At 38.1% G+C, this 12,367-nt stretch overlaps 1 protein-coding gene across 2 annotated transcripts in view; it reads left to right on the top strand.

Moving 5' to 3' along the window:
* LOC131150657 (uncharacterized protein At1g32220, chloroplastic) overlaps nt 1–12,367 on the top strand; it is a 35,025-nt gene that overhangs the window by 10,598 nt on the left and 12,060 nt on the right. For both annotated transcript variants that reach the window (XM_058101509.1, XM_058101510.1), the window contains exons 4-6: nt 8,762–8,817; nt 8,925–8,980; nt 10,603–10,696. In XM_058101509.1, coding sequence (XP_057957492.1) covers nt 8,762–8,817; nt 8,925–8,980; nt 10,603–10,696 — 206 coding nt within the window. The remainder of the gene's footprint in view (nt 1–8,761; nt 8,818–8,924; nt 8,981–10,602; nt 10,697–12,367) is intronic.

The raw sequence follows: 12,367 nt of genomic DNA, 5'->3' as shown, positions 1-12,367 counted from the left end.
TCGTCCCACATGGCTACACTAAGAATTTGAGAGCCACTGTTTCCCTATAAAATGCAACCTTCAACTCCTAAGTAACCACATCCGTAGACAATGGGCTTGGGTTTCGTTCATTGTAATAGAAGGGCCTATTCCTAGAGTCCGTTTTGTTCTCTTATTAGGGATCAATTGCATTTTAGTTTTTAAAGATTGAACTTTTTGCAATTTGTTAAAAATGAGTCTAGCCCGAGCCCAAGCTCAAGATTGTATTTTAATTTTTAAGCCACGCTTGAGTTTAGTTTTTTTAACTCAAGCTGACTCGAGCTTGAACCCGAGTTGAGCCTTTAATTAATCGAGTCGAGCTTGAACACGTTGAAGCTTGACTCGGCTCATTTGCAGCCCTACCTATTGTCATTTGGTACTAATACACCAACAAAGTTCTAAATTCTGACTTTTAAAAAAAAAAAATTGAAACCATAACCACCTATCGAATGCAATTCTCTTCGTACGCTTCAATTGATGCAAGAATAAAGCTTTCACAAAGTTTGCATAAGCAAATTCAAACACTATAGCACCGCAAAAACTTACTAAAAAATTATAGTTATGCCCTTGGAATTCAAACACCCTTTTCTGAGCATCATTTTACGACACCTCGTTGTCCATCAGTAAAAGTCCCATAGGCCTTCCCCTGCAATTTCATTTTCATTTGACGAGAGGTGTGGCCCCACAAGCCACTTGAAAGTGCTTAGGCTGATTCCCCTGCAAATTCCCACATCTACCACATTTTCTTGACACACTCCCCACTCCAATTGAATCACTAGCCTTCAATCTACTACCAACTGGAATACCTTCGTGACACATATGCCCCACACGCCAGCGTGTCATGAGCCAGGCTTGTTTAGGGCATTATGCTTGCCGATGACCGCTTGTTGTGCATGCATAGGATGGGTTAACATCATGTAAATAGTAGTATAGGTTTTGTTAAATGCATTAGTGTAGAATGGGAGTATGACCCCTTGGACATTTTGATGTTTCCTAGTGTCATAGCTAAAATAGCATATAAAGCTTTTTAGGGGAGGGTGAGTGTTCATCATTCTTATAGAACTCACTAGCATTTTGTAAACATGCTTAGCCTACTTGCCTCCCTTTCTAAACACACACTGCATACAGAGGTGGTGTTAATGAGTTACATCGCTTCAATATTTTCTGCTTGCTTGACATTTGCTTTCATGGATTGCTTACTGGTTCTGCTTACTTTTCATTTAACTACTGTGAAATCTTTGATTGACTAGTTAAGCAAGAGTGCTTTAGTTAGTGTTGCATGACTCTTCATAAGGTCTAAAGTGTTTAACCCATGATAGTTGTTATCAAAGCCTAGTTAATTGCTTTGTGAATTTAGTTGCCTTTGTATTGTAGGATTATATGAAGCATTAGCGAGAGATTGCGCCAACCAATATCGAGAAAATTGAGGCGCTGGAGGCGCAGGCTGATACAACCAACTATGTGGCCATGGAGATGGCCAAACTTTCTAAGCATGTTGATGCATTGGAAGGATCACAAAAGCATCAACAAGGTTCAAGGGTGGAGATGTTAAGGACGTCCACACGATGGTAGAAATTTTATAGGCTTAGATGGTGGATCTGACTACCAAGATGAACTTGGTGGTTCTTGCTATGGGAAAGTCCAACACTATGGGAATGGACCATAGAGGAACAAAGGTGTAGAAATCAAAACATATGAAGGTTCCTGTGATGCTATGGAATTAGAATTGCTTATTTGATATAGAACAACACTTTCGTGCGGTGAGGATTGACTTGGTTCAAGCAAAGGTATCCATGCCAACAATGTACTTGAGTGGTGACACTAAACTGTGGTGCGTACCAAGTATGATGAAATTGAGAATGGATGCTTAATTGATTACTGGGAAAATTGGAAAAGAGAGCTCAAGACCCAATTCTTTCCTAAGAATACAATGCTTGACCTAAACTGCGAGACTGTAAGCACAATGGTTCGATCAAGGAGGATGTGGATCAGTTCTCTGCTTTGATGTTGGATATCCGAAACATGTAGGAGAAAGACAAGTAATCTTATTTTCTTAAGGGGTTGAACTCGTGGGTAAGGGCAGAACTTCATCAAAAAAGAGTTTAAGACTTGCATACCGCATAGGCTTCCGTGGAACGAGACTACACTAGAGAGAGTTCCACAATGTTCAAAGAGAGTGGTGTGGGTGGAGACAGAAGAAAGTCTTTCAAGAATGGCAAATGCAAAAGTGGGGAGCCAACACCAAGGCATCAACTTCCAAGGAAGCTTCGTCATTTTATCATTCAACACACCCAGTGGCAAGGCTAAGATGGCGTGCTTTTTATGTTTTTAAGCCCTTATAGAGTTGTTGATTGCCCTCAGAAGTCATCACTCAGTGCCTTACAAGCTTCCATTGCAGAGGGGACACTACAAGACAATAAGGATGAGAAGGAAACCTCAAGGATGGGTAAAATGTAGTTACTGAGTAAATATGAGAGGCAGAAGAACCATACATTATCCAAGCTAAAGGGTTAATGTTTATGAATCTCTAGATAAATGTATAGAGCACTCGTGCTATGGTTCATATCAGGACTACCCATAATTTTGTCTTGCAGGCAAAAGCATAGAGACTCAACTTGAACTTAGAAGGACTCAAGATGCATTAAAGTGGTCGATTCTGCAGGCCAACCTACTGTGGGAGTATAGCCAAGCAAGTGACTTTATCTTGGATAGTGGGGGAGATGTGAATTTTACAGTCGTGCCAATGGATGATTTCCAAGTGCTTATTGGAATGAAATTCTTGAGGGAGATTAAGGCAGCATTGATGCTATTTGCTAGTTCCCTTTGTCTTATGGGAGATCACCGTTGCATGGTGCAAGTTGTTGTGAAGGAAGGGGATGATGAGAAGTTCCTCTTAGCCATGCAACTCAAGAAGGGTTTGAGAAGGGATGAACAAATTTATGTTGTCACATCTTGGTAGATGAAGCCTTAGGCCAAGAGTGGGTGCCTGCTACCATCCAAGTTGTGTTGGATCCAGATAAATTACCTCACAACTTGCCTCCATAATGAGGTGTGGAGCATGAAATTGAGTTGTTACTAGGAGTGAAGTTGCCTGCTAAATGGCCATATCGGGTGTTGCCTTTTGAGTTAGCTGAGTTAAGGAAACAACTTGATGAGTTATTTGGAAACAAGTTATATACATCCTTCCAAAGCATTGTTTAGAGCACCGATGTTGTTTCAAAGGAAATATGATGGGAGAATGCGGATGTGTGTGGATTACCGTGTGCTCAACAAGGTGACTATGCACAACAGGCATCCCATTCCACTAATTTTTGATTTGTTTGATAAGCTAACTTACACAAAGTACTTCACCAAACTTGACTTGCCTTAGGCTACTATTAGGTGAGAATAGCAGATAATGATGAATCGAAGACAACCTGTGTGATGTAGTATGGGGCACCGCATATATGAATTCTTGATGATGCCATTTAGGTTAATGAATGTGCAACAACATTTTGCACCTTAATGAATGGAGTATTTTGTAAATACTTCAACAAGTTTTTCGTGGCATACCTTGATGACATTGTTAACAGTTCCACTCTGGAGTAACATAAAGAGCATTTATGGAAGGTGTTCAATAGACTAAGGAGAACAGTCTTTATTTTAATTGAGAGAAGTGCTCTTTCGCTTAGTGGAGCATCAAATTCCTTAGTTATGTGATCAAGCAAGGTCATATTTGGATGGATATGGAGAAGGCAAGAGCTATTATAGACTGGAAGATCCCAACGGCAGTGAAGGAATTGCATTCCTTTCCTAGAATTGCCAACTATTATTGAAAGTTCGTGGAGAGATACTTGAGGAGAATCTCTCTGTTGACAAAACTGCTGAAGAAGGGTCATAGGTGGAACTAGATAGAGTAAGTGTCAGAGAGCCTTTGACAACTTGAAGGAATCCATAATGCGAGATTTGGTACTTGCTCTTATGGACAAAATGAAACCCTTTGAGGTACAGACAAATGCATTAGATTATGTGCTTGGAGGAGTCTTGTCACTTACAAGAGCCACAAGCTTAGTGAAGCTAAACGGAGGTTGAGAAGGAGATGCTAGCAGTGATGCATTGTCTTTGTGTGTGGCTGTGTTACCTACTTGGGTCGAAGTTTGTGGTGAAAACCGTTGGATCAACTGTTATTCACTTCTTTACACAGTCAAACTTGTCACCCAAGCAAGCCCCTTGGCAAGAATTCTTGGCGGAGCTTAATTTTATATTTTAGCACGAGGTGGGGTGGATGAACCAGGTCATAAATACATTGAGCAAGAAGGCTGAGCTTGTACTTACAGTCATTATAGATGGTAACACACTTGACAGTAAGTAGGGTTAGAACGATAATGCAAGAGCGCATTAAGGAGAATCTTGCCAAAGATCCAATTCCACAAAACCTTATGAAATGGGCGGAAGAGGGAAAGTATGCCAGATCTAGTTAGAAGACAGATTGTTGATGATCCATGGTAACTGACTCTTCAAGCTAGAGATTTGAGGAAGGCATTGAGAGAGTATCATGACACCATGTGGGAGGTCATTGAGGATGGCGTCGCACTTTGGCATTATTGAAGCAGAGGTATTACTAGCCACACATGTGTGATGAGGTGGTCAAGTATACCCAAACTTGTCTCACCTACCAACAAGACAAGATGGAGCAGAAGAAAATTATAGGCTCGTTGGAGCCTTCATCAAGTACCGATGAGACCATAGGAGAGTGTCTTACTTGACCTGATCACCAACTTGCTTAGAGAGGGAGACACATGGTCTATACTTGTGGTTATAGACAAGTTTTTGCAATGCAGTACTTTCATACTCACATCAAAGTATTGTTCAGCTAAGGAGACCATGCAATTTTATTTTTTTATTCAAAACACATTGCTAAATATTGAGGTGTTCCCTAAGACATTGTCAATGACCAAGACTCAAGATTCATAGACAAGTCTTGGATAGAACTTTTCAAAATCCTCAGTTCACAACTTGACTTCTCTTTAAGTTACCACCTGCAGACATATGGAAGACGGAGAGATTCAATTGACTACTAAAAGAGTACTTGCACCATTTTGTCATTGCCCAATACAAGAATTGGGTGCAACTACTTGATGTGGTTCAATTACGTTTCAATGCCCAAAAGAGCTTAACAACCCATAAACGTTCTTTTTCCCTTGTTATAGGCTAGCGGCCACTGTTACTTCACATAGTGGACAAGTTGTATGGAGGAAAGAGTCCAAGAGCATACATCTTCATCAAGGAATGGAGACGGAATGCAAAGATAGCTTGAGTTTACCTAGAGAAAGCTTCTGAGTAGATGAAGACGTGAGCATATCAGGGGAGAAGATCGTTGCACTTCAATGTGGGTAACTTGGTGCTTGTTAAGCTTCATTTTGAATAGATTAGGCCACTATGTGGTCGTGATAGGAGATTACTTTGCAACTATGAAGGACCAATCCTCATTTTAGCTAAAGTTCAGAAGGCCTATTACAAGGTTGACCTTTAGCTTGGATGAAAGTGCTTCTTGTGTTACTTGTTAACTACCTCAAGCCATTCTATGCCAACATTGGAGCTCCAAGCATAAAGTCAATCAACTAGAGTACCACTGAAGATAGCGCAACCTGACAGAAGAGAAGTTAAAGTCATCATTGTAGACAGAAAGTTCACATCATCAAGGAATAAGTGGCATGAGTTCTTAGTGAAGTGGAAAGTCGTTGGAGACGAAGAAATCATATGGATTTCCGCAAAAGGTTAACAACTGTTGGCGAACAAAGTTAAAGAGTACCTAGCATCAAAGTATATGAGGATGTCAAATGCATAAGTGCGGGAGAATGTCACAAGCCATGCTTGTTCAAGGCATTATGCTTGCCTGTGATCGCTTGTCTTGTGTGCAGGGGATGGATTACCATCATGTAAATAGTAGTTAGGTTTTGTTCAATGCCTTGGTGTAGAATGGGATTATGACTGCTTAGACATTTGATGTTTCCTAGTGTCAGAGCTAAAATAGCAATAAAAGCTCTTTAGGAGAGGGTGAGTTTTACATTATTCTTGTAAAACTCATTAGCGTTGTGTAAATGTGTTTAGCCTACTTGCCTCTCTCGCCAAATGCATATTGCTTATGGAGGTTTTGTTAATGAATTATATTGCTTCAATGTTTACCACTTGCTTTCATAAATTGTTTACTGCTTCATCTTACTTTTTATCGAACTGCTGTGAATGTGTTCTTATGGTAAACCGGGGTAATCTTTGGCTGACTTGCTAACCAATAGTTCTTTAGCTATTGCCGCATGGCCCTTCATAAGGTGTGAAGTGTTTAGCCCATGACATGGCAAAATGTGTGTGAAACACCGCCAGGAGTCATTGCAAATTTGCGACCTCCAGATTCATGAGAAATTGCTTGCATTTGTGATATTTTGGGTTTTTTCCCTTGAGAATTTGAAGAAGCTGAACTAAAGAAATTTAAGTGACAGTGTATGTTAAATGATATTGGAGGATAATTTCAATGTCAACACTGGATTCAGACCTGTTTGGTGCCATTTGAAGGTTACTTTTGAGGATTTCAGAAATTGGTGACTAAGCTGAGATCCTTTTCTGGTTCTTGGAATCTTTAGTGAGGTAACCAAAAATCTTCCATCTCTTTTATCTTGGACTCTGATTGTTAATTTTCAGTGTTTTTGTTGAATTAATTAATATGTCAGATTTGAGATTAAGACTCAGATGTGATATGCTGAAATTTCCTGCGATATATTGGTTTCCTTCACAAGAATTTGAAAATGATCTGAAGATATTCAACTAGTATTGCGTGGTAAATATTTTTTTTGGATGAAAATCCTGCACCAGAACACTGCTTATCACTGGAGTCTTCAAAACTGGAATCAACTTTCCTTCTTTTTTCTTATCCAGCTTTAATTGTTTCACCCATATTTTTGAGGGATCAAATCAGTGTGCCGGTACCTTTTTTTCTTTCCAGTTTATTAGTGGAGCTTTCTTGGAGTATCAGCAGAAAATTCAGAAATATTGGTTAGAACTTAGTGAAATTTGAATTGGGGCCAGTATTTTCAATTCTTGACAGAATATGAATTTGGGAAAGTTACATGGGCATTCATGCATTGTTTTCAGGATATTCCTTAGTTTTGATGGTAACTTTTCCAAGAGAGAATTCATAGATTGGCTGTTTTATCTTGATATTTATTTTGAATACTATGAGACATAGGAAACAGGAAGTGCAAGATTGGCATTTTATAAGCTTGTTCTCCAAGCAGCTAAGTGGTGGGATAGAATACAACACTACTGATGATAACAAGGTAAAACTCAAACCTTTCTTTGGTATAGAATGAAAAGCTCGTTAAGATCGGAGCCAGGCTGTTACGGTAAGATCATCTTCCATCTCAAGAAGAGCAAGAGTTCTTATTCTGGACAATATGATATTCCAATCTCAAACTGTCCTATCAAGGATGAAACAGAAGTTGTCCTCATGGACTGCAATATGATCATAGGAAAGTTTGAATTCTCAAAACAGCCTATCTAAGATGAAACGGGAATTGTGGTTGTTATTGACTACACTTGTGATCACAAAAATGAGGAAATTGCAAGTGACCCTGAATTCATGGTTGTCATGGATTATCAACATGAAATGAAAGCTACATTGATTGTATAGATGATAGACGACATGATGCCATCCTTAAAGAGCAAGCAAATGCAATGGAAGAACAGATTCAAGTTGTAGAAGAGTCCCAAGAGCAGGCCACAAACTAGAAAGCTAAAACTGGAATCAATTCAGCACAAGTTCTTTTTAGTGAATGAAATTGTTGAATCTTGTAAGAAGCTTGTGACATATAGACCCCTAGCCTTGAATCATCTTCCAAAGTGTGATATTTCTCCTTCTATTGACCTCATCAAAATTGGGCTTGTGGAGAATTGCAATAATTTGTTGTGCATGTTAGCATTTGATACACATTCCTACTGTTGCATCATTATAACACCTTGAGGTCAAGTTTTTTCTGACAAGGGGAGTTCAATTGTGAACCACCAATGCAGATCTTTAGATGTTTATTTGGTAGCTAGGAATGTTATTTTTAATTTGGGAAGTTCGGCTTATTATAGAAATTTTGTTAAATTAGGGTTGTTTTGTGTATTTTAAGTACTTTAGGATTGTTTTGTAATTACATGTTTTAGTTGGGGTTATTTTGTAATTATTTGTAAGTTGTAACACCCAGTGTATAAGTAGCGTGTTTGTCTAATGTATGAATCAGTTATTGATTTGAATCCAGAATTCCTACTCAGTTTTCCTCTCTCTCTCTCTCTCTCTCTCTCTCTCTCTCTCATGCAGACTCTCCCTCTCCTCTCTTTCTTCTTCCTTCTTTTTCTTCCTCCTCTCTTCTTCTCCCTTCTTATTCCTTTCACCCCTTCTGACTCACTGTTCTATTTATGCTCTCTGCCTAGTGCTTGCAGCAGTTTCTATTCTCCTCCGTTGTTCTTTCTGCTTCTCTGCCGTAATTCTCTTTATTCTCTCTGTATTTATGATATTCTTTATCTGTCCTACATCACCATGGCTTTGTAAAATTGTTATCATAATACTGCTGAATATATCTCATATTTTTGTTGGCATATTTGGAATATTGTGTCAAGATCAATTTTGTTGGGGGCAATGCTGGACCACTCGAGGCTTGTGCACTTTTATATATTTGACCTCTCGCACTGTCTTTTCGTAATGGAGTTGATTGCTTTTTCATTTCAGATCTGGTAGGTCATCCATACATGAATCTTGGGCCAATAGTATAATCTGGAATCAAGGTGAGCTACATATACATATATATAAATATGTAATTTATAAATATAGCTTTTCTTAACAACCTTATTCTTGGGAAAATGTAATGCCTCTAGTTTGTTTCCACTGGCAGGAAACCTTCTTTTGCCTGATTCATGGAAGGAAGCACTTAGTGGGGTGACTGCTGTTGTAAGTAAATCCTTCATACCTTCATATAGCTGCAGCACTCTTGCAGCAACCCAACTAAAAATGGAACCCAAGGTTCCATATGGATTTTCCACTGTTGATGTATAGTCTCTCTTTTGATGCAAGCCTGTATATGTTTTACAATATAATTACTTTTTTGTCCCCTGGTATAAGCAGAGAGAAAAATAGACAAAGAAGCACCAAATGGCTGCATCCAAAAGAAGAGAACGTTCAAAGATATCACCTCAATAAATCAATGGCAGCTTGGAAATTGATTAATTGCTGCCCAGCAAACCCGAGAGAAAAAAAAAAAAAAACCATTTTATACCACTTACCCATGACAGCATTTAGAGATGTTTCCACCTCTTCAAAAGCTCTCTGATTTCTTTCCTTCCACACTAGCCAAAAAATAGCAAGGGGGTTATCATTAATCTTTTTCCTCTCTATTGTCAGAGTACCCCTTCTAGCCTGCAACAGCCCTATGCCACTGCTCAATTGATCCCCATTATGTTCAAAGCAGTCCTACAGATTCACCCCCCTGTGCAATTTACAAGGGGTGGTACACTGTCTCTAATTCACTTCTGCACAAGTAACCTCTATTCACCACTGCAATTCCCTTTTTCTAGGCTTTTTGTGGTGGAGATCACATCATTGAGTGGGCTTTTTGGGAGTAAGTTAATTTAGGTTGAAGGTACTTGAAAGATGAGGGGACAGAAAGGGATTGGGTTCAGATAGAAATGAATTAACGATTACCAGTGTTCTGTTTTGTTTTATTTTTATTTTATTTTATTTTATTGTTTTGTGTGGGTTCCCCCCGCGCGTGCGCGGGGGTGTGGGGGTGATGTGGGGGTTTGATTTGGAATTATAAATCTCTATTAAGAGCAAAAAAGTCAAAATGGCAATGCATGTGCGAACTTCTTGCAGCATAAAGGAATATCTGTCTTACAGCTTGTGCATCCAAGGAGGATGACTGCAGGAAATTTTATTTATTTCTAATAGCATGCTCATTTTAGTACTTGGGATTGAACTCTTAAAAAATTTATTCTATTCTTCTCCTTCCAAATGCTTCACAAGAGCTATGCAAGCAGTGTTCCTGTGCTACAAGACATAAAAAATTCAGTCATAACACAGAACAGTCATGTTCATGCATTCATATTTTGGGGAGGGGGGGTAGGGAGAAGATTTATGGCTTCGCTTGAATGGGTGTCTTGAGTTGGGTGTACTATTTAATTATGACGGTTCTGCTTCCTCTGTGAAATTTATCCTATTCTTCTCCTTCCTAATTCTTCACATGTGTTTTTTTTTCACTTGAATGAGTATCTTGAGTTGGGCATGCTATTTATTATGAGGGCTATGCAAGCAGTGTTCCTTTGTGACAAGACAAAAAATTCAATCATAACACAGAACTGTCATGTTCATGCCTTCATATATGCTGGATTTATTTGAGGAAAAAAATAAAGTGTATTTACTTAGCTTTTCCTATTCATTGTGAAATATTTCCCTTCTCATTATTTTTCTTGCCTAATTCATTTTGCATGTAGGCCCGTTGGGCAAAGTATTGGTGTCTTATAATAAAAAAGGTAAAACTGTTTGGTGTTACCTTTAATTGTGTCAAACTTTTATAGATCTCCTGTGTTGGTGGTTTTGGCTCCAACTCATATATGTATAAGATCAATGGGACTGCAAATATCAACGCAATTAGGGCTGCTGCTGAAGAAGGTATTCAAGCACTGATATTGAAACTTTCTAATCACCATTTCATATTTCTCTTTTGCACTCTTTCATTGTGAAAATAAGCAGGTGATTTTGGTAAATAGTTTGGGGATGACAAGATAAAAGAATAAGCCAGAATACTAAGACTAACATATAATGGACCTTTAAATTGTGCAATGATGACTTTAAAACTGATTAATGTTGGTCGCACCTATTTCATTGAATGCCAATTTCTGTATGTGTGTGCGTGTCATGTGTGTGTGTGTGTGTGTGTGGTGGTTGATTGATGAGATTTTAATGTCAAAAGTAGAGGTGGCCCAATCTTGAAAATTAAAGGATATATCATGTATATGATCTTTGCTTTTTGTATATTGGGTTGAGTGGGATGGTTGACAAGATATTGATGTCAAAATGTACAGGTGCCTCAAGCTTCTAAAAGAAAGCATGCATGATGTACAGTCTTTGTATTTGTATATTATAAAACTTAAATATTTATAACTGTTAAAGCTTGACATACATTGTTGGCCCATAACCTAATACATTGTAAAAGAAAGGATGCATGATGTACGGTCGTTATATAGTATGGTATTAGAGCTGGTTACCAAGAGGTCTTGGATTTTAGTCTTGTTGCCCATGTTTATTGTGTGGTGTTTAAAACAAATTATTATATTCCCTATCATGGGGGTTATTTATCATGTGTTTATCTCCCCACATGCTGTTGGGCTGCATGTGCGGGGAAGTGTTAAAGCTTGATATACATTGTTGGCCCACAACCTAATAGTTTAAGCTTTTAGGTAAAGTGGTAATCTAATTATGACATTAACTAGAACCGCAGAAGACTATGGTAAAAATATAGAATTATAAGGTCATAACCAGTCCATGTCAGGTCATCCATTGTATTAAAGCAAATACATAAACTAAAAATAGCAGGAAGGCATCACTTTCTTTCTTTCTTTTGTTCTTTCTTTTTTGGGATAATGGCCGGGCAATTTCAAAAAATATTTTCAAGCACTATTGTGTATTATAAATCGAGGAAGAGACCTATCGTTGTGTTAGTTCATTCATTTAACCAAAAGTCTCAACACATATTTTGAAAATTTCTTTAAATTTTCAATTTTGAATGAAGATGGCTTATCCTGTGTTTTTGTGAATTGGTACTCGGACAAAGTGTGGCTTCTAGAGCAAGTTGTTTTAATTAATTTTAGTCACTGAAACCCACTCAGAGGTGCGTTTTTTGGAATCTCTATTCCTTGGGAATTGGAATAGAACAGTCATAATATAAGGATTTAATATCTTACAAATGAAGGTGTGCTATCCCAAAGAAAATGACATTGAAATTTTTATGAATCCGTAGCATGGAATGGATGAGGAATGAATATTCCAAATTTCATAATGGAGATGTCTATTCTTATCCTATTCCATGTTGGATAGAATATCAAACCTCTTGCATAAGTGACTTCATTCTAAATTATTGTATCTCTATACAATTTTTACTAGATTTCCATCTTATAATTATATTCCTAGGATTTGATGTTCCATGAACCAAACAATATGTAAGTACTTTTAACTCTAAAGTTACACTTGCTGAAGTTTTGTTAGACCTGGATTTGGTTATGCCAATATTCTTTCATTTCCATCAATTCCTCCATTTGTATGATATGTGCCTAAATTTTCTTT

The sequence above is a fragment of the Malania oleifera genome, chromosome 3 (assembly GCF_029873635.1).
Source record: "Malania oleifera isolate guangnan ecotype guangnan chromosome 3, ASM2987363v1, whole genome shotgun sequence".
Lineage (NCBI taxonomy): Eukaryota > Viridiplantae > Streptophyta > Magnoliopsida > Santalales > Ximeniaceae > Malania > Malania oleifera.
Note: the sequence above shows the minus strand (reverse complement) of the source record. Positions and strands in the feature narration are given on the sequence as shown.